This window comes from Stenella coeruleoalba (assembly GCF_951394435.1).
Source record: "Stenella coeruleoalba genome assembly, chromosome: 11".
NCBI lineage: Eukaryota > Metazoa > Chordata > Mammalia > Artiodactyla > Delphinidae > Stenella > Stenella coeruleoalba.
The window spans coordinates 40329665-40343177 of NC_137157.1; the positions used below are offsets into that span (position 1 = coordinate 40329665).

The window sequence follows — 13513 nt, forward strand, 5'->3', positions numbered from 1 at the left end:
CTTTGATGTGGCTAAGCAAATAATAAAAGTAATTTGAATTTGCAGAATGATACATCTCTTCCATTAGAACCTCAAGTGATCAAAATTAAATACACATGATATGCATAATGGGGATGATACAACATGAATGCAAACACATTGACTTGAAATTTAATCACTCAAAATCAAAGCTAAAATGTTTTCTTCTATGTGTACTCCATTATTTAGCACTGCAATAGAAAGCATCCAAAAGCATCACACAACTTTTACCTTATGTTTTGGGAATGTCCACATAGGGTAATTACTATATTATGTAGAGGCCAGTTCTAGCATACATCGTGACTATAGATGTGTTTTTAATAGTGTAGATAAACCAACAAACAAAAAGGAATCATACTGAACAAATATAAGAGACCTCTAAATATAAACTACACAGTGCTGAAACATTAATACAGTCATAAGCCATTTTAAAGATTCTCTCTTTCATGTGTGCAAATTTATTCAATTTTAACATTTCAGAGTACATTGAAAATAGGCATTGTTTTGCCCATGTTATTAATTGTATAAACATTACGTGTTTGTGTGATGCAGAGAATTTAATGAAAGAAAAATCAGAAAAAAATTTAAGTTTACCAATGTAAGTTAAAACTTTAAGCAGAAATATCTGTTTGAATCTGGATATTAATGATTTTATAATATAGACAGTTTTCTCAAACCCTGAAAAGTCGAAAACTCTTACGCCTGCACAAGTGAAGGAGGAATTTTAACCAACAGTCTGAAGAAGACAGGCACTGTTTCAGTGCACCGTTATAAAGGCAGGGGAGCCAGGTCTGATAGTTAAAAACAAGCCAGAAAATTCAAAATTTGGCTACAATTTAAAATTATTTTTAAGGTTTGGTTTGGTCACAAAAAACAAAATGAACAAAACAAATGTGAACTATTAATAGTTATAACCAAAGGCCACCAATGATCTAGAGCAGTTAGAGGAAAAACTGTTAAAGAATTTGTTTGTTTGTTTATAATATTTTACTGAGAAGAAATTTAGACTAAAATCTGAATGAAAAACTACTTAACAGTACTAGGATAATGAGTATCAATAAAGTCTTCTGAAATCGTAGATAAACAGGTAAGTCATGAACTTACATACATCTCTATTATGTCTTTCTAATTACTTTGTCTTAAATATTACACTTCGGCACATTTTCTCTTAGGCATGGCTCTTTGGTTTCCCTGATGTTCCCAACATTCTGCGGACTTAATTATGATTAAGCCAGGATCTCTGATAGGATCTAATTTTCTCTTCAAGGGATCGTAAAGTTCTTGGGTGTACTTTCAAGGATTAGACTAAATTGCTATCGCTTGCAAATTTGTCCGCAAGAAAGAAAAGGCACAATTTCTTATATCAAAAATTATTTCAATCTAGTAATCTATTGGAAGAAACTAATTAAATGTTTATATTATATAATATACCTATGAAGATAATTTGCTTTTCACAGTTTAATATTCATCAATATATTTTACTAAGAATCAACGGTAGAACATTCATATTCAAAATTAATTTATTTAAAATTTATTTTAGAAAAATTATTTATCTGGCTATTTATAATACATCCATCTGTAAAACTGGTCTATTTCAAAGACTGAAAAAAAGGAAAAGATTTGCTTAAAGAGAATATGTAACTGTGTATTTGCCAGTGTATTTCTATAGTGAGACTATCTATCTATATATATATATATATATAGACTTCTGCTAAAATATAGATCAAAGTAAAATATTAACATTGCATTTATGTTGCATAAAACTCATCAATCTTAACATCTGGTTTTATTTGAGGGTTACTTGGTTACAGATAATTACTTGACCACTTTTCTGTATTTTTAATGTATCATCAATGCCAAAGAAGTAGGTTGATGGTTAAACGGTCAACTTGTTGCAGTCATATTCATGATTAAAAACTAATCAGTATCTTGGAGGTTGATTCTGGTTAACAAACAATAACCTATTTGCCGTGTGCTTATTTTGAGGTGATATGTCAGCATCAATAATAGACTAAACAAAAGTTTGGGAAAGGTATCAGGCATTTTCAGTGACCAGTGGTGCTTTCACAAATAACTGAGTTAAGATATACAGGGCTTCCCTGGTGGCGCAGTGGTTGAGAGTCCGCCTGCCGATGCAGGGGACACGGGTTCGTGCCCCGGTCCAGGAAGATCCCACATGCCGCGGAGCGGCTGGGCCCGTGAGCCATGGCCGCTGAGCCTGCGCGTCCGGAGCCTGTGCTCCACAACGGGAGAGGCCACAACAGGGAGAGGCCCGCGTACCGCAAAAAAAAAAAAAAAGATATACAGCCAAGACCATTTCTAAAAGCTTTAGGTGTGCCAAGAAACAAATAGCATTAAGTTCATCAGGAAAAAAGGGGCAGTTTTAAGACATGTGCCTGAGGGAAACAGTCAGTACCAAAATATCTGAGAAAGGATTTTTTAGGGAAGAGAATCTAGAGCCATTTTGGTCAACAGAGATGCTTTCTGGTAAGTATATTAGGTAAGGCATGCTTCATTAAGGTATTCATTTTAAGTTTAGAAGAAAACAGTAATTCATTAAATCAATGAGAAACACCTTGTAATGTGGTTTATTTTTAAAGGGCCTACTAAAAATGTCACCAGTGTTGTAATTTTCTCTAAGAATTCATATCTGACAACTGATCTTTCTTCCACTTGAACTAGGATTCCCAGTGATCCATTTGCTATTTTTCCATGGAAATACTAATAAAGCCAATTGAACATTTTACTCTGAGCATAATTGTAGAATCCATTTAAATTTGGTCTTTAAAAATGCTTAAATTATCCTAAGGAGCTGTGCTGTCCTAGAGCTCAAGCCAAATCACTGACATGTCTTGAGAAAACATCATTCAATACATAAATACATGCTATGAATTTTATTTAAATTGCCTATTGGGTATATATGTATGCATTCATATTAAGAAACTAATTATTCAATTTTTTATGGATCCTTAATGGTTTTTTCCTTCTACAAACTTGGCAATGAGACCAAAGAAAAGGCCCAGCCAGTCTCATCAATCTGATGTCCCTCTGCAAAGTGGCACTCCCACTGAAATCAAGGGAATTGAGCGGGGTGTGGGGAGAGGGAGGTACAGTGCAGGGAGGAGGGGGTGAGGACTTCATCGACGCCTCCAGGAGAGCTCACCTTTCTGAGAGAGTAGATCTCACACTACCCGTTCTCATGAGCAGGCTCTGCACCTCGTGAGTGCCTGTGGTCAGTCCAGACAGGGAGCCGTGGTGGCTGAGGGGGAGGTCAATGGACTCAGAGCTCGTATGGAGGCTAGTCATGGACTGGTAACTTGGAGTGTCCTTGCTGCCAGCAGAGGAACTGCTGAGATTGGCAGCCCACACGAGACCACCTGATGTGAAAGAGTGAACCGATGCTGGGCTGGAAGCCAACGAGTGACTTAAGCTTATAACATCTGTAGTTAAGTCTGAGGGTTTATTGAAGAGAGGGCTGCTGCTGCCACTTAGCCCACCAGCACTGCCCATGCTGCCCGTACCAGACGACGGTGATTCCAGACTGCCTTGCCGCGCTAATGTGGTACTAGGACTGGGCATTACAGAGGAGGATTTCACACCCTCAGTATTAGGTGCAGAGGCAGATTTGCCACCTGCCTTGGCACCAAACAACCTAAAAGAAAAACAAATAACAACTTCAGTTGTTCCGAGAAACTAATAACCACATTTAATATTTAGGGTTACAGTACATAGAGCCAAGTGTGCTTTGGTGGACCGAGCTACCGAGCACTTCCTGTCTCTATGTTAATGAACTTGATAAGCTTGAACTTCTAGTGCCAAAAATCTCTCATATCGCCAAAAGGGTAAGTCGGTCCTGGGCTGCCACCCCAGTGGTGGGGGGACATGGGCCAAACAAAAGGAACTGTAAATCAAACATGAAAGTCCCTGGTTTTCACAATTAAGCGATCATGAGAATCTTTTGCAAAACTTAAATAGTTTGCACGTACTTGCTGCTACCTATTTACAGAACCATTATAATGAAACAACTTCTACGCATTCGGTATATAACATGTAAATTATTTTTCTTTTCTTTTTTTCTTTTCATTTTAAAGTTTATTCAAAATCTAAAAGGAATGCTTAAGGCAAGGTTTAGGGGTTATGTTGTATAGCTGGTGGCCTGATTGACTTTCAGAGAGCATTTGGTTAGAAACGATATTGGACACTGACAGCAACATGTGGGTTTGTCTGTATTTTCCCCAAGAAAGACCAAAGGGTTTTACGTCAGTTGCCAGTGCTATTCAAATACATATCTGTAATAGTGATTTGAAACACAGTTGGTGCTAAGTTAGACGCTGGAGTTTAGTTCAGAAAACATTTTAGTTTTGTAAATGAAGCAGATGATATAATCGAATTTATGTAAATATGGAAATAAAGTGACATGAAGTAATGGCATAACGATGACTAATTAAGTTGCAGTGGAATCCGTATTTCCTATAGTGAAACATTTTGTGACGAATATGAGAAATTGTTTCATAGGTAAAGGCCACTGGAGGGCACCACTGGCTTCTACTTAAGCAACATAGATATTTACTCCCACTACTAGCGACTATTCTTTGCAACGCGAGGCAACATTTCAAAAAACCAGCTCTTCAGGACTAATATTGCTACTGAGAGATATAAAACCTCTAGGTTTTGCAAACAGCCATGTATCTGAGATTGCCTGAAATATAAAAGTAAATGGTTCAAGACCCTTGGTATCTCCCAGATATCAAGGTTCTTGGGTTAGTCAGTATAATAAAAACATTAAAAATACTTAACATGTCATGAAAGACAAATCATACTCTATCATTTCATAGATGAGGAAACAGACCCAGAGAGGTTTGACTGTTTGTCCCAAGTCTTTCACTGTATGTATTTTCCTGCCACTTAAAACACATCAGTATTTAAAACAGTGATATCTCGAAGGAGAACTCTGCATATTCAATACCAAAGACAGTCCCGGTGCAGAAACCAAGTCCTGCTGCTTATCAGAGTCATATCAAAGAAAGCTGATGAAGAGTTAGAAAACCTAGCCCATTTCTTAGTTATAATCCTGTATCAAACATCCAAAGTTTTTCAAATTCTGTCAATCATATCATACCTTGATTTTCATTCATATGTCAAGATATGGTACTATATACATCTGTCCATTGTGATCCAGTACTGTACAAGGAACACAACTTCATCCACACTCATGATCACCAGCTCATTAAGAGCCAGCAAGATAATACAGACACTAGAAATGAATACCAATAGTCAGAAAGACCTATTAACGTTCTATTTTATTTTTAACTGTGGAAACATGAAAATCTATGGAAATTTTGCAAGCTCCTGTTTTATCACTCCCCCTAGGTATTGCCATCTGCTTTTAAGTCTCTCATAAATGCTATTTGTGTTGCTAATACGACAATGATAGTGAAAGTACAAAGTTGAAGCATTTCTCAAAATGAGCGATATTTCTTTCACTAGCTATTTATATCATCAGCTTCATAAAATGCATTTTACTCAGAAACTGAATAAAACATTCTAAGATATATGTGTCATAGAATATATATACTTAGGACATATATGTTTAGGATATACATCTTTTCTACGATAGGATATAGGACACACATATATCCTAAGATATAGCATTTTATATTTTCTCAGCATCATTTTATGCTTTCTTACCTTCGAAATGTAGGTGAGGCAATGTCAGGATACTTGGACCCTGGCTGCCTGAGCCCTTGTGTCCCACAGGCACTAGCAGACGTGGGGCTGGATTTGGGGGAACCAGACAAAGAAACACTCTCTGAATCTGAGACTGCTACTTTTTCCTTTTCCTTGTCTGTCTGGTTGACAGTGACGGGACTCGAGCGCCCTGAGGCGATCTTCGTGGGCTCTCTCAGTTTCGAGGTAGTGGCCCCAGCTGACTTACTGCTGACATTGGAATCTATACTGCTGGTGCTGGATCTGTGGCCACCTCGGCCAGGAATGCCGCTGGTGCTGGATTTGGATGGGCGGGGCAAACTGCGGTATTGCAGGGAGGTCTTCGAGCTGACATGCAGCACAACATCATCCTGATTCTGTGAACCGTCCAAACTGGTTTTTCTCCCGGCATTTGACTTCCCACCAATGGCAGCAGATTTGGGGATTTTACCCAGTGTTGCTGAGCCACTTGTTATGGTGGCTCCACTGCTTGTGATCATGGCAGATGACCCCACTCCACTTGGCTTCTTAAATCCAAAAGAGCCAGTGGCCGTTGATCTTCCAATGCCCGAGGGGGGCTTTTTCCCCTCATCTCCACTGCTTTTTCCTGCATCTGAAGGAGACCTCTGTAGAGTCGATCCTTTCAGGGGAGTTTTCCCTTTCTCAGAAGCTTTGGCATCATCAGTTTTCCCTAATGAGTGAAAAATACACAAATTTACGTGTCTGCACATTTTGATTTCACAATATTTCTTTAAACAAAGTGTAAAATGTGAAGACATCTTTCTATTACCTCAATTCCTAAATATTCACTGTTTTAGATTTAAATAGGCATGTCCTCTTAATACATTCAGAGGATTAACTACAAAGCTACAAAAATATGGCTGTTAGAGGAAAGCGAAGAGAGATCAAGGAGATAAAATGAAAACACCTATTTTTGCTATTTATTATTGCCTTATATCTTGCAACTCCCTTCCTTTATAAAGACAGCACTTAATCTCATCAAACTAAGTGCTCAGAAAGGAATTCATTTGAATATCTCTGAGATGATTGTATTTGGAGTACCCTGTTACATCAGTACTTCAGGTGGCACTATTTAAAATGAGGAACCATTTTTAAAATAGGGAGAGAGTCTTTTTTAAAAAAAGGATAGTACAATTTGCACAATTCTTTCACTCCCTTTTTGCATCAAGTCTAATTAAGAAATGATGTTTCAAATCTCCAGCCTTCCAAGTAGGTTAGAGTGACTGCTCTTTCTCTTAGAGTTGGAAGTGAAACGTAGGGGCAGAGTTAACATAAATATCCCAAACGTTCATAAGAAAGTCAGAATGAAGGCAATCTTATGTTTATTAATAAGTAGGCTTATTTTATTTCCACACGATCAGAAATGACGGTGGCAAAATAGACACTCACCAAATTATGAGGGTGCCCTCTAGAGGATGCCTGGAATGTTACAGGCATGTGGATGCATGTGACAAAGCATGTGAAATTTAGAAATTTAGCATGAAGGAAAATCTGATTTAATTAAGAAAAGCTACTGTGAAAGACAAAAAGATCGAATGGAAACAATAAAACAATTTGGCATAACAGCTGCCAGATGACAAGCCTACCAGGGGTCTTGAGTGCGCTGGTTCCAGCTTTTTGCCTAGGTGGTGCTCCTCCCTGGGCTGACATGCCTCTTCTCCAGGAGCCTGTCTGTGAAACAGACAGGGAGGCTTTCTGCCCTGCCTTCTCAGGGTCTTCAGGAAGTCCGGAGGAAATGCCCTTCCACTTGCCACCTCCATCCCCATGGCTATCAAAGTCCTCCTCTGTTTTTTTCACCTCCTCGGTACTATCCCAGGGCTCATCGGTTGCAGATCGTTTCTCTGAATCTGTCTTCAGCTATGAAGAAAATAGGACAGAAAAACTTTGTGCAGAAAAGTTTATCAAGTGTGAATTGGGCCCTGGAATGTCCTTTCAGATAACTGGTTAAAAAAAAAAAGAAGCAGTGATTTGTATTTCAAAAGAGTTCTGAAGATTCCTCTATTTTTTTATCTCTGTCTTCATTTAAGTTTCCTTAATTTTAGCCCTATAATTCTCAATTGCACATATTAGAGAATGTCAGAAGAAATGTGTGCAGAAAACCCCAACTGAACACTCCAGAGAGGAAGGCACTTTCTATGTCAAAGCTAAAAAGGAAAAGTAAGACAAAATAAAACTTAATTACCCAATATTCATTCTCGATTCACCATTCACAAGAGATCCAGCAATGTGTCTCAGAGACCAGTATAAAATTAATCAGGAACTATCTAAAATTAGACTATTAAAATCATTTTTGGAGTTCTAGACACACATATTATTATAAAGACCGATATGGCAACATAAGGCTTTCTGGGTTAGACTGTAATCAACTGAAAAAATATATATACATAAGCTGCTTCAGTTTATGCAATTCCTTCAGATTAAGAGGTTGTGCTATGTTTTAATGCAATGCAACATAATTTGGGGGAAAATGTGGCAGAAGCCCTGGGGAAACAGAGAGGGCAATTCTCACCTGCATGTTCTTTCGGGACGGGGCAGTGGCGTTGGAGTAAGAGCTGACGGAAGATGTGGTGTTCAGGTCATCAGTGCTGATGTTATCCAGGGTGTCACTGAGGCCACTGCTTACCGAGCTGCTGTCATCCCAGCTAAAGGCAAAACAGGCAGCAGTAATGAGCTAAGCACACGAGGCAAGATGCAAAAGTCACCCACACTCTCATTTAACGTGTGTCACGCGTTGGGAAGAGAATTCTTATTTTTTTAATCTTATGATGAAAAATGTGCACTTTCCATTTTTGGAAAATCATACTGCTAAGAACTGAGCGCAAACCTGAGAGTAATCTTATTGGAGGTTTGCTAAGAATCAGTGTCTAGAGCAGATCCAGGGGAATGTTTATAGAATGAATGAAAATACTGCTACAAATACCGCATGGCATCAGGAAAGAAGAACATTATCCACAACCTTTTTTTTCCCCTGAGAAGGAAATCAGGATTCACACAGCATATAAGAATTCACCTGTTGTGTTAAAAATTAAAAACAAAACAAAACAAAACAACTGTGCTTTGGTCAGGAACCAGAAAATCGTTCCTCATTCTTTCTCCTACCAATAACTACTCCCAATCATTTACCAAATCTTGAAGATTGAGACTTATTCTAGCATATCATCCCTCCTGCCATTTCTGGCCTGGGCAACATACAATATTCTTTTATCTGGACTTCCTGCCTTCAGTCTTTCTCAGTAAACTTCATCTGATAAATTTGGGTCAGTGCTCGAATGCTCACATCTGGTCATGTCATTTCCTTATGTACCACTCTTCAAAGACTTCGCTTTACCAAGGTAGTAGATTCCAAAATGTAATGCACCTGCCCTGCGAGGTGCACAAAGTAATCCCTTGGGGCATAAGAAAAATATCTGAAATTCTGAATATATCTGTTCTTAGTCTAAAGAAGAAGTAAAATAGGCTATATTAATATTCATGTGCAGGCTAACATAGGCACGCTCACTTAGTCAGTGTGTCAGAAGATGCAGAAGTAATGTAGGGTGAGCAGGGTCACCTGAATGAGAATGGGAGCTCCACAGGGTGAAGGGTTGAACCATGGTTCTCTCACTTACTGGCTGGTTCTCAGTCTCCTATGATACACTGCTGCTCACCTGCACTCTATTAATTGAATTCAGGTAAACTGGATACAGATATTAGATACAGACAAAAGTTAAGTCTCATAAAATAGACAAGTGGCTTTAAAAAAACCGCCTGCAAATTATCGACACATTGAAGAGAGTATTTGTAACGAAAGCACAAGCTAACCATAAAGGAACGGTAAACCGGTAACCTCTCCTACTCTGCTATGTGTACTTTAAGAGTCTCACCATACATTCCAAATGAAAGTGACGTATTGAGATCATATAGCAAACCAACTAGAAAAGTAATTATCAAGAAGAAAATGTGAAATTTGAACTTATAGAAAATATTAATGATGACCTCCCCCCAGGTTAGTATCTTGCTTGAGATATTAGCTACTGAGAGCTTAAAACATGATGACCAAACACATTTATAGATCATATTATTACCAATAATAATTGTATTTTTAATGACAGCAAAAGAGTATTTTGTACCACCGTAGCAAATACCTGCCATTTGCGGCTGCTCAAATCTTTTTAATATCTTCCCTACATCTTATTTTGATAATTTCCCACATTATGAGTCTTACCTTCCGAAGGTAGACTGCAAAAAACTCACATTTCCAGACTCCCTTATAGACAGATATGACATATAACAAAGGACCTACAGAGTCACAGATGAGAAAATCTTCTGGCAAACACAGCAGCAATCATTCAAGTTTTCTCTTGTAAACACTGGCAGACATCTGGTCTCTAATTCCAAGGGTCAGAGGTGCCAAGCAGAGGAAGCAGTGATGCCCTAGAGCTATGGTTGGCTAAGCAACTACAAAGAGCCTGGTTCTCCAATCACCCCAATTATTCAGAGAGCCTTCTTATATCACTTTATTCCTTAAATTAGATAGTAGATTCTGTAGTTTGCAACCAAGAACCTCTATCAATACATTCATAATTTTAAAAATACTATTTCTTCTTTAACCTATCTTTAAATTTTTCATGTTTATATATGCAGTGTAATACATATATTATCTTCTCATAGGAATGCATGCATATAATCATAAAATTATAAATATACACACTTGGGCAATCACTAGTCTAAAGCAAAGTTCAGGCTCCTTTAAAAGACATACGAGGCTTTCCATTATGTGGCCCTAGCTTACCTCTTGAGCTTAAACTCTTTACATCACCTGCCTCACTTTGTGCACTCTGACTTAGAGCTGCATTCAATTCCCATCACCATCACATTATTTCCAACCTCTGTCTTCAATCAAGGCACCCCTGCGCATACCTGACTAACCCATACTTATCTTATAATGCAGTTCTAGCATCCATCTTCTGGGAAGCCCCTTTTACTTGCCGCTGTCGGGATGAATTAGGTAGCTTCCCCTCTGTACTGCCATAATACTATGCAGACTTATAGGACTGGATTTAGCACATTGTTTTATAAATCTATAAATACGTGTCAAAATGGACCATTAGCCTGTGAGTCTTCTAAGCACAGAACTGTGGAGTATTTTTCTTTTAATTTCTACTATTTATGGCAATGGCTGACATAAATGTTGAATAAATTCTCATGGTTTATTGAGATTAAAAGGAAGGCAGTTACAGAGGTCATCTTTCATAGTCACATGAAATGAATTTTTAAGAAATACTTACCACAACATATTCAGTACTCAAAGAGCAAAATTAAACAAAGAGGAAATTTTACCGTTTTTTTAAAAATGAATAGTTTTAAAGTAACTATTTCTCTGGCAAGGAATATAGAATCAATATTTCTAATAATAGCGTTTACCAATGTAAATCCTAGCATTAGCGACTAAAAGTAAATGCATCAACTCTTACTAGAATTTTAAAAAATCAGTTGTTTTAAAACCATTTAAAGACTCAAATGAACACAATGACTTTGTAGTTAAAATGATATAAGTGAAAGAACCCAAAATAAGATAGAAAGTTTCAATCTCTTGAGAGAAAAATAAAAATATATCAAACTAACAAACATCATAGACATGAAGAACAAATTTCCAAATTTATCCTGGTGTAATGTAAAGCACAATGGATTCCTAAAGTTAAAGCCTTTCACTTGAGCCTTTTTTAGAGGGGCGTAGCTAGTATGTTCACTTAAACTTGCTATTCTGATCTCCCTATCTCACAGATTAGTGTGGGAAGCAAATGAATCATTTATATGAACCATTTGATAATACTTTACATTTTTCCATCTCCTCAAACTGCTTTACCTCTAAGATCTCAAATTCTGCAATCTCATTTTTTGATCACAGTCTTCTACACTTCCAGTGCTCTAAAAGCTACTGATTTCCTAATTTTTACGTCTAGTTTATAGCTACTTCCTATTATCTACTTTTAATAGCCTTCTTGTGTTTTTTACTCCACTGAACTCTTTACCAAATGATGCAGGATCCAAAGATGCTGGAACGAAAGGATCGCTAAAGTCATAATCTAACCAGTACTCTGTTCTAGTTCTTGCCACCATAATGGTCTTCCATACCGGTCCTGTCTCTATGTTAATTAAACATGTTTTCTCCATTATTATTTTGGAAAATGACAGCAAATTCAACTAATCAGAATGACTAATATAACAATATTATTGTATATTTCATAATACATAATAATTATAATGACTGAAGGCATATAGATTCAAGTTATCTAACCTCAGGTGATTTCTCAGTGCCACTAAGAAATTCTGCCTACTCCAAAAGTGGTTTTCTTCAAATTCCAAAGATATAGCTTTGTTTCTCTCTTCTTCCTCTGGATTCCAAGATCTTCCTCCTAATACTTTAGTGAAACTGCTTTCATTGAGGTCAATAAACCCATGGACTGAGTGCTTACTATGTGTCCTACTCTTTTAAATATTTTATATAATCTAATCCCAAACAAAACCATGAGACAGGCATTGTAAAGATAAAGGGGTTCGGGTAGTTTGAATGATGTGCCCAAGGCCCATGATGGAGCTGGGATTTGAACCCAGGAATTATGTCCCAAAGCTTGGTCAGTATTCCACTCCCTTGCCTCCCATCTTCTCACCCCTTTTACCTTGAAATACACCAATGATGTGCCTTTACAGGCTCTCTGCAAACTTCACCAGTCCACAGAACCCTTTACTTTTCTCCTCTTCTTTGGGATTCCTTTGAATTCCTCAAAATTCAGTACTTAATCTTAACTCACCTTAGACATTCTTTCTTGGAAATTTCTTAGTCTTTCACAACTTCAATATCACCTCCATGATTATGACACTCAAATTCACATCTCTAATCCAGACTTCTTTCCTGATTAATCGATCAGCATTTCCAGCCTTCTACTGAACACTTTCTCAAGGATGTCCTGTCAACATCTCAAATTCACTACCTAGATTCCATCGTTTCTCGTTAACAATTCTTCTCCCTTTCAGTTACTGACTGCCTGTTTATCCTTCTGCCATAAAATATTAGTGTTATTACCTCTCTTCTCTCACTTGGATCCACTGTTAATCAAGTTGTCTCTAATCTTTGAAAATCCATCTCAGCTATAGGTGACATGGCCCTCCTTGTGTTTGTTCCACATCGCCACTGTGCATGCCTGTCCCTCCTTCCATGAAAGCTATTAGTAAGAATCTGCTCTTATTCATTAAGTGATGAATAAATTACAGCTCCTCTCCTTTGAAGAACTCACTGCTTATTGTGGAGGTCAGAAGTTTAAACAAATTGTTATAATACAAAATGGCAAGTGTTGTAATAGAGATGAATGTTAAGTGTGTGGCAGGACAGAGCCACTACCACTCATTTGAAGAATTCAAGCATTTCTTCATGACAGAGATACTGCAGAGTGATCAGAGGAAATAAATGTTAACCACTGTATTACAGCATATATCACTTGTTACAATATAACCACTATTTTGGTGTTTTTCTATCTTCTTGGCCATAATCTGAGTTACCTGAAGCCAGAGACTGTGTGACACTTATCTTTATAATTCTAGCATGCAACGTGGTGTCAACTATTGAATAGATGACTAGTAGATGTTTGTTAAATAAATGAAGCAGTTTTACTTAGAATACTGCCTCTATCCAATAAAGTTAAGTCAGATTGAATGCAATAATAAATGTACAATTTGAGAAAAATGTGTTCAACATATTTCTCTGCTAAACAATCTTAAAGGAACAAATTTT

At 37.4% G+C, this 13513-nt stretch overlaps 1 protein-coding gene across 22 annotated transcripts in view; it reads right to left on the minus strand.

Annotated features, from left to right (window-relative positions):
* NAV3 (neuron navigator 3) overlaps positions 1 to 13513 on the minus strand; it is a 1262224-nt gene that overhangs the window by 84265 nt on the left and 1164446 nt on the right. For 21 of the 22 annotated variants that reach the window (XR_013830383.1, XM_079936021.1, XM_079936019.1 and 18 more), the window contains 4 exons: positions 8255 to 8387; positions 7332 to 7602; positions 5707 to 6415; positions 3182 to 3670 (listed from right to left, as the gene is read on the minus strand). Coding sequence is in view for 21 of the 22 variants with exons in the window: in XM_079936021.1 (XP_079792147.1) it covers positions 3182 to 3670; positions 5707 to 6415; positions 7332 to 7602; positions 8255 to 8387 (1602 nt within the window). In the remaining variant the exon portion in view is untranslated. The remainder of the gene's footprint in view (positions 1 to 3181; positions 3671 to 5706; positions 6416 to 7331; positions 7603 to 8254; positions 8388 to 13513) is intronic. The other variant, XM_079936013.1, reaches the window with a different exon arrangement.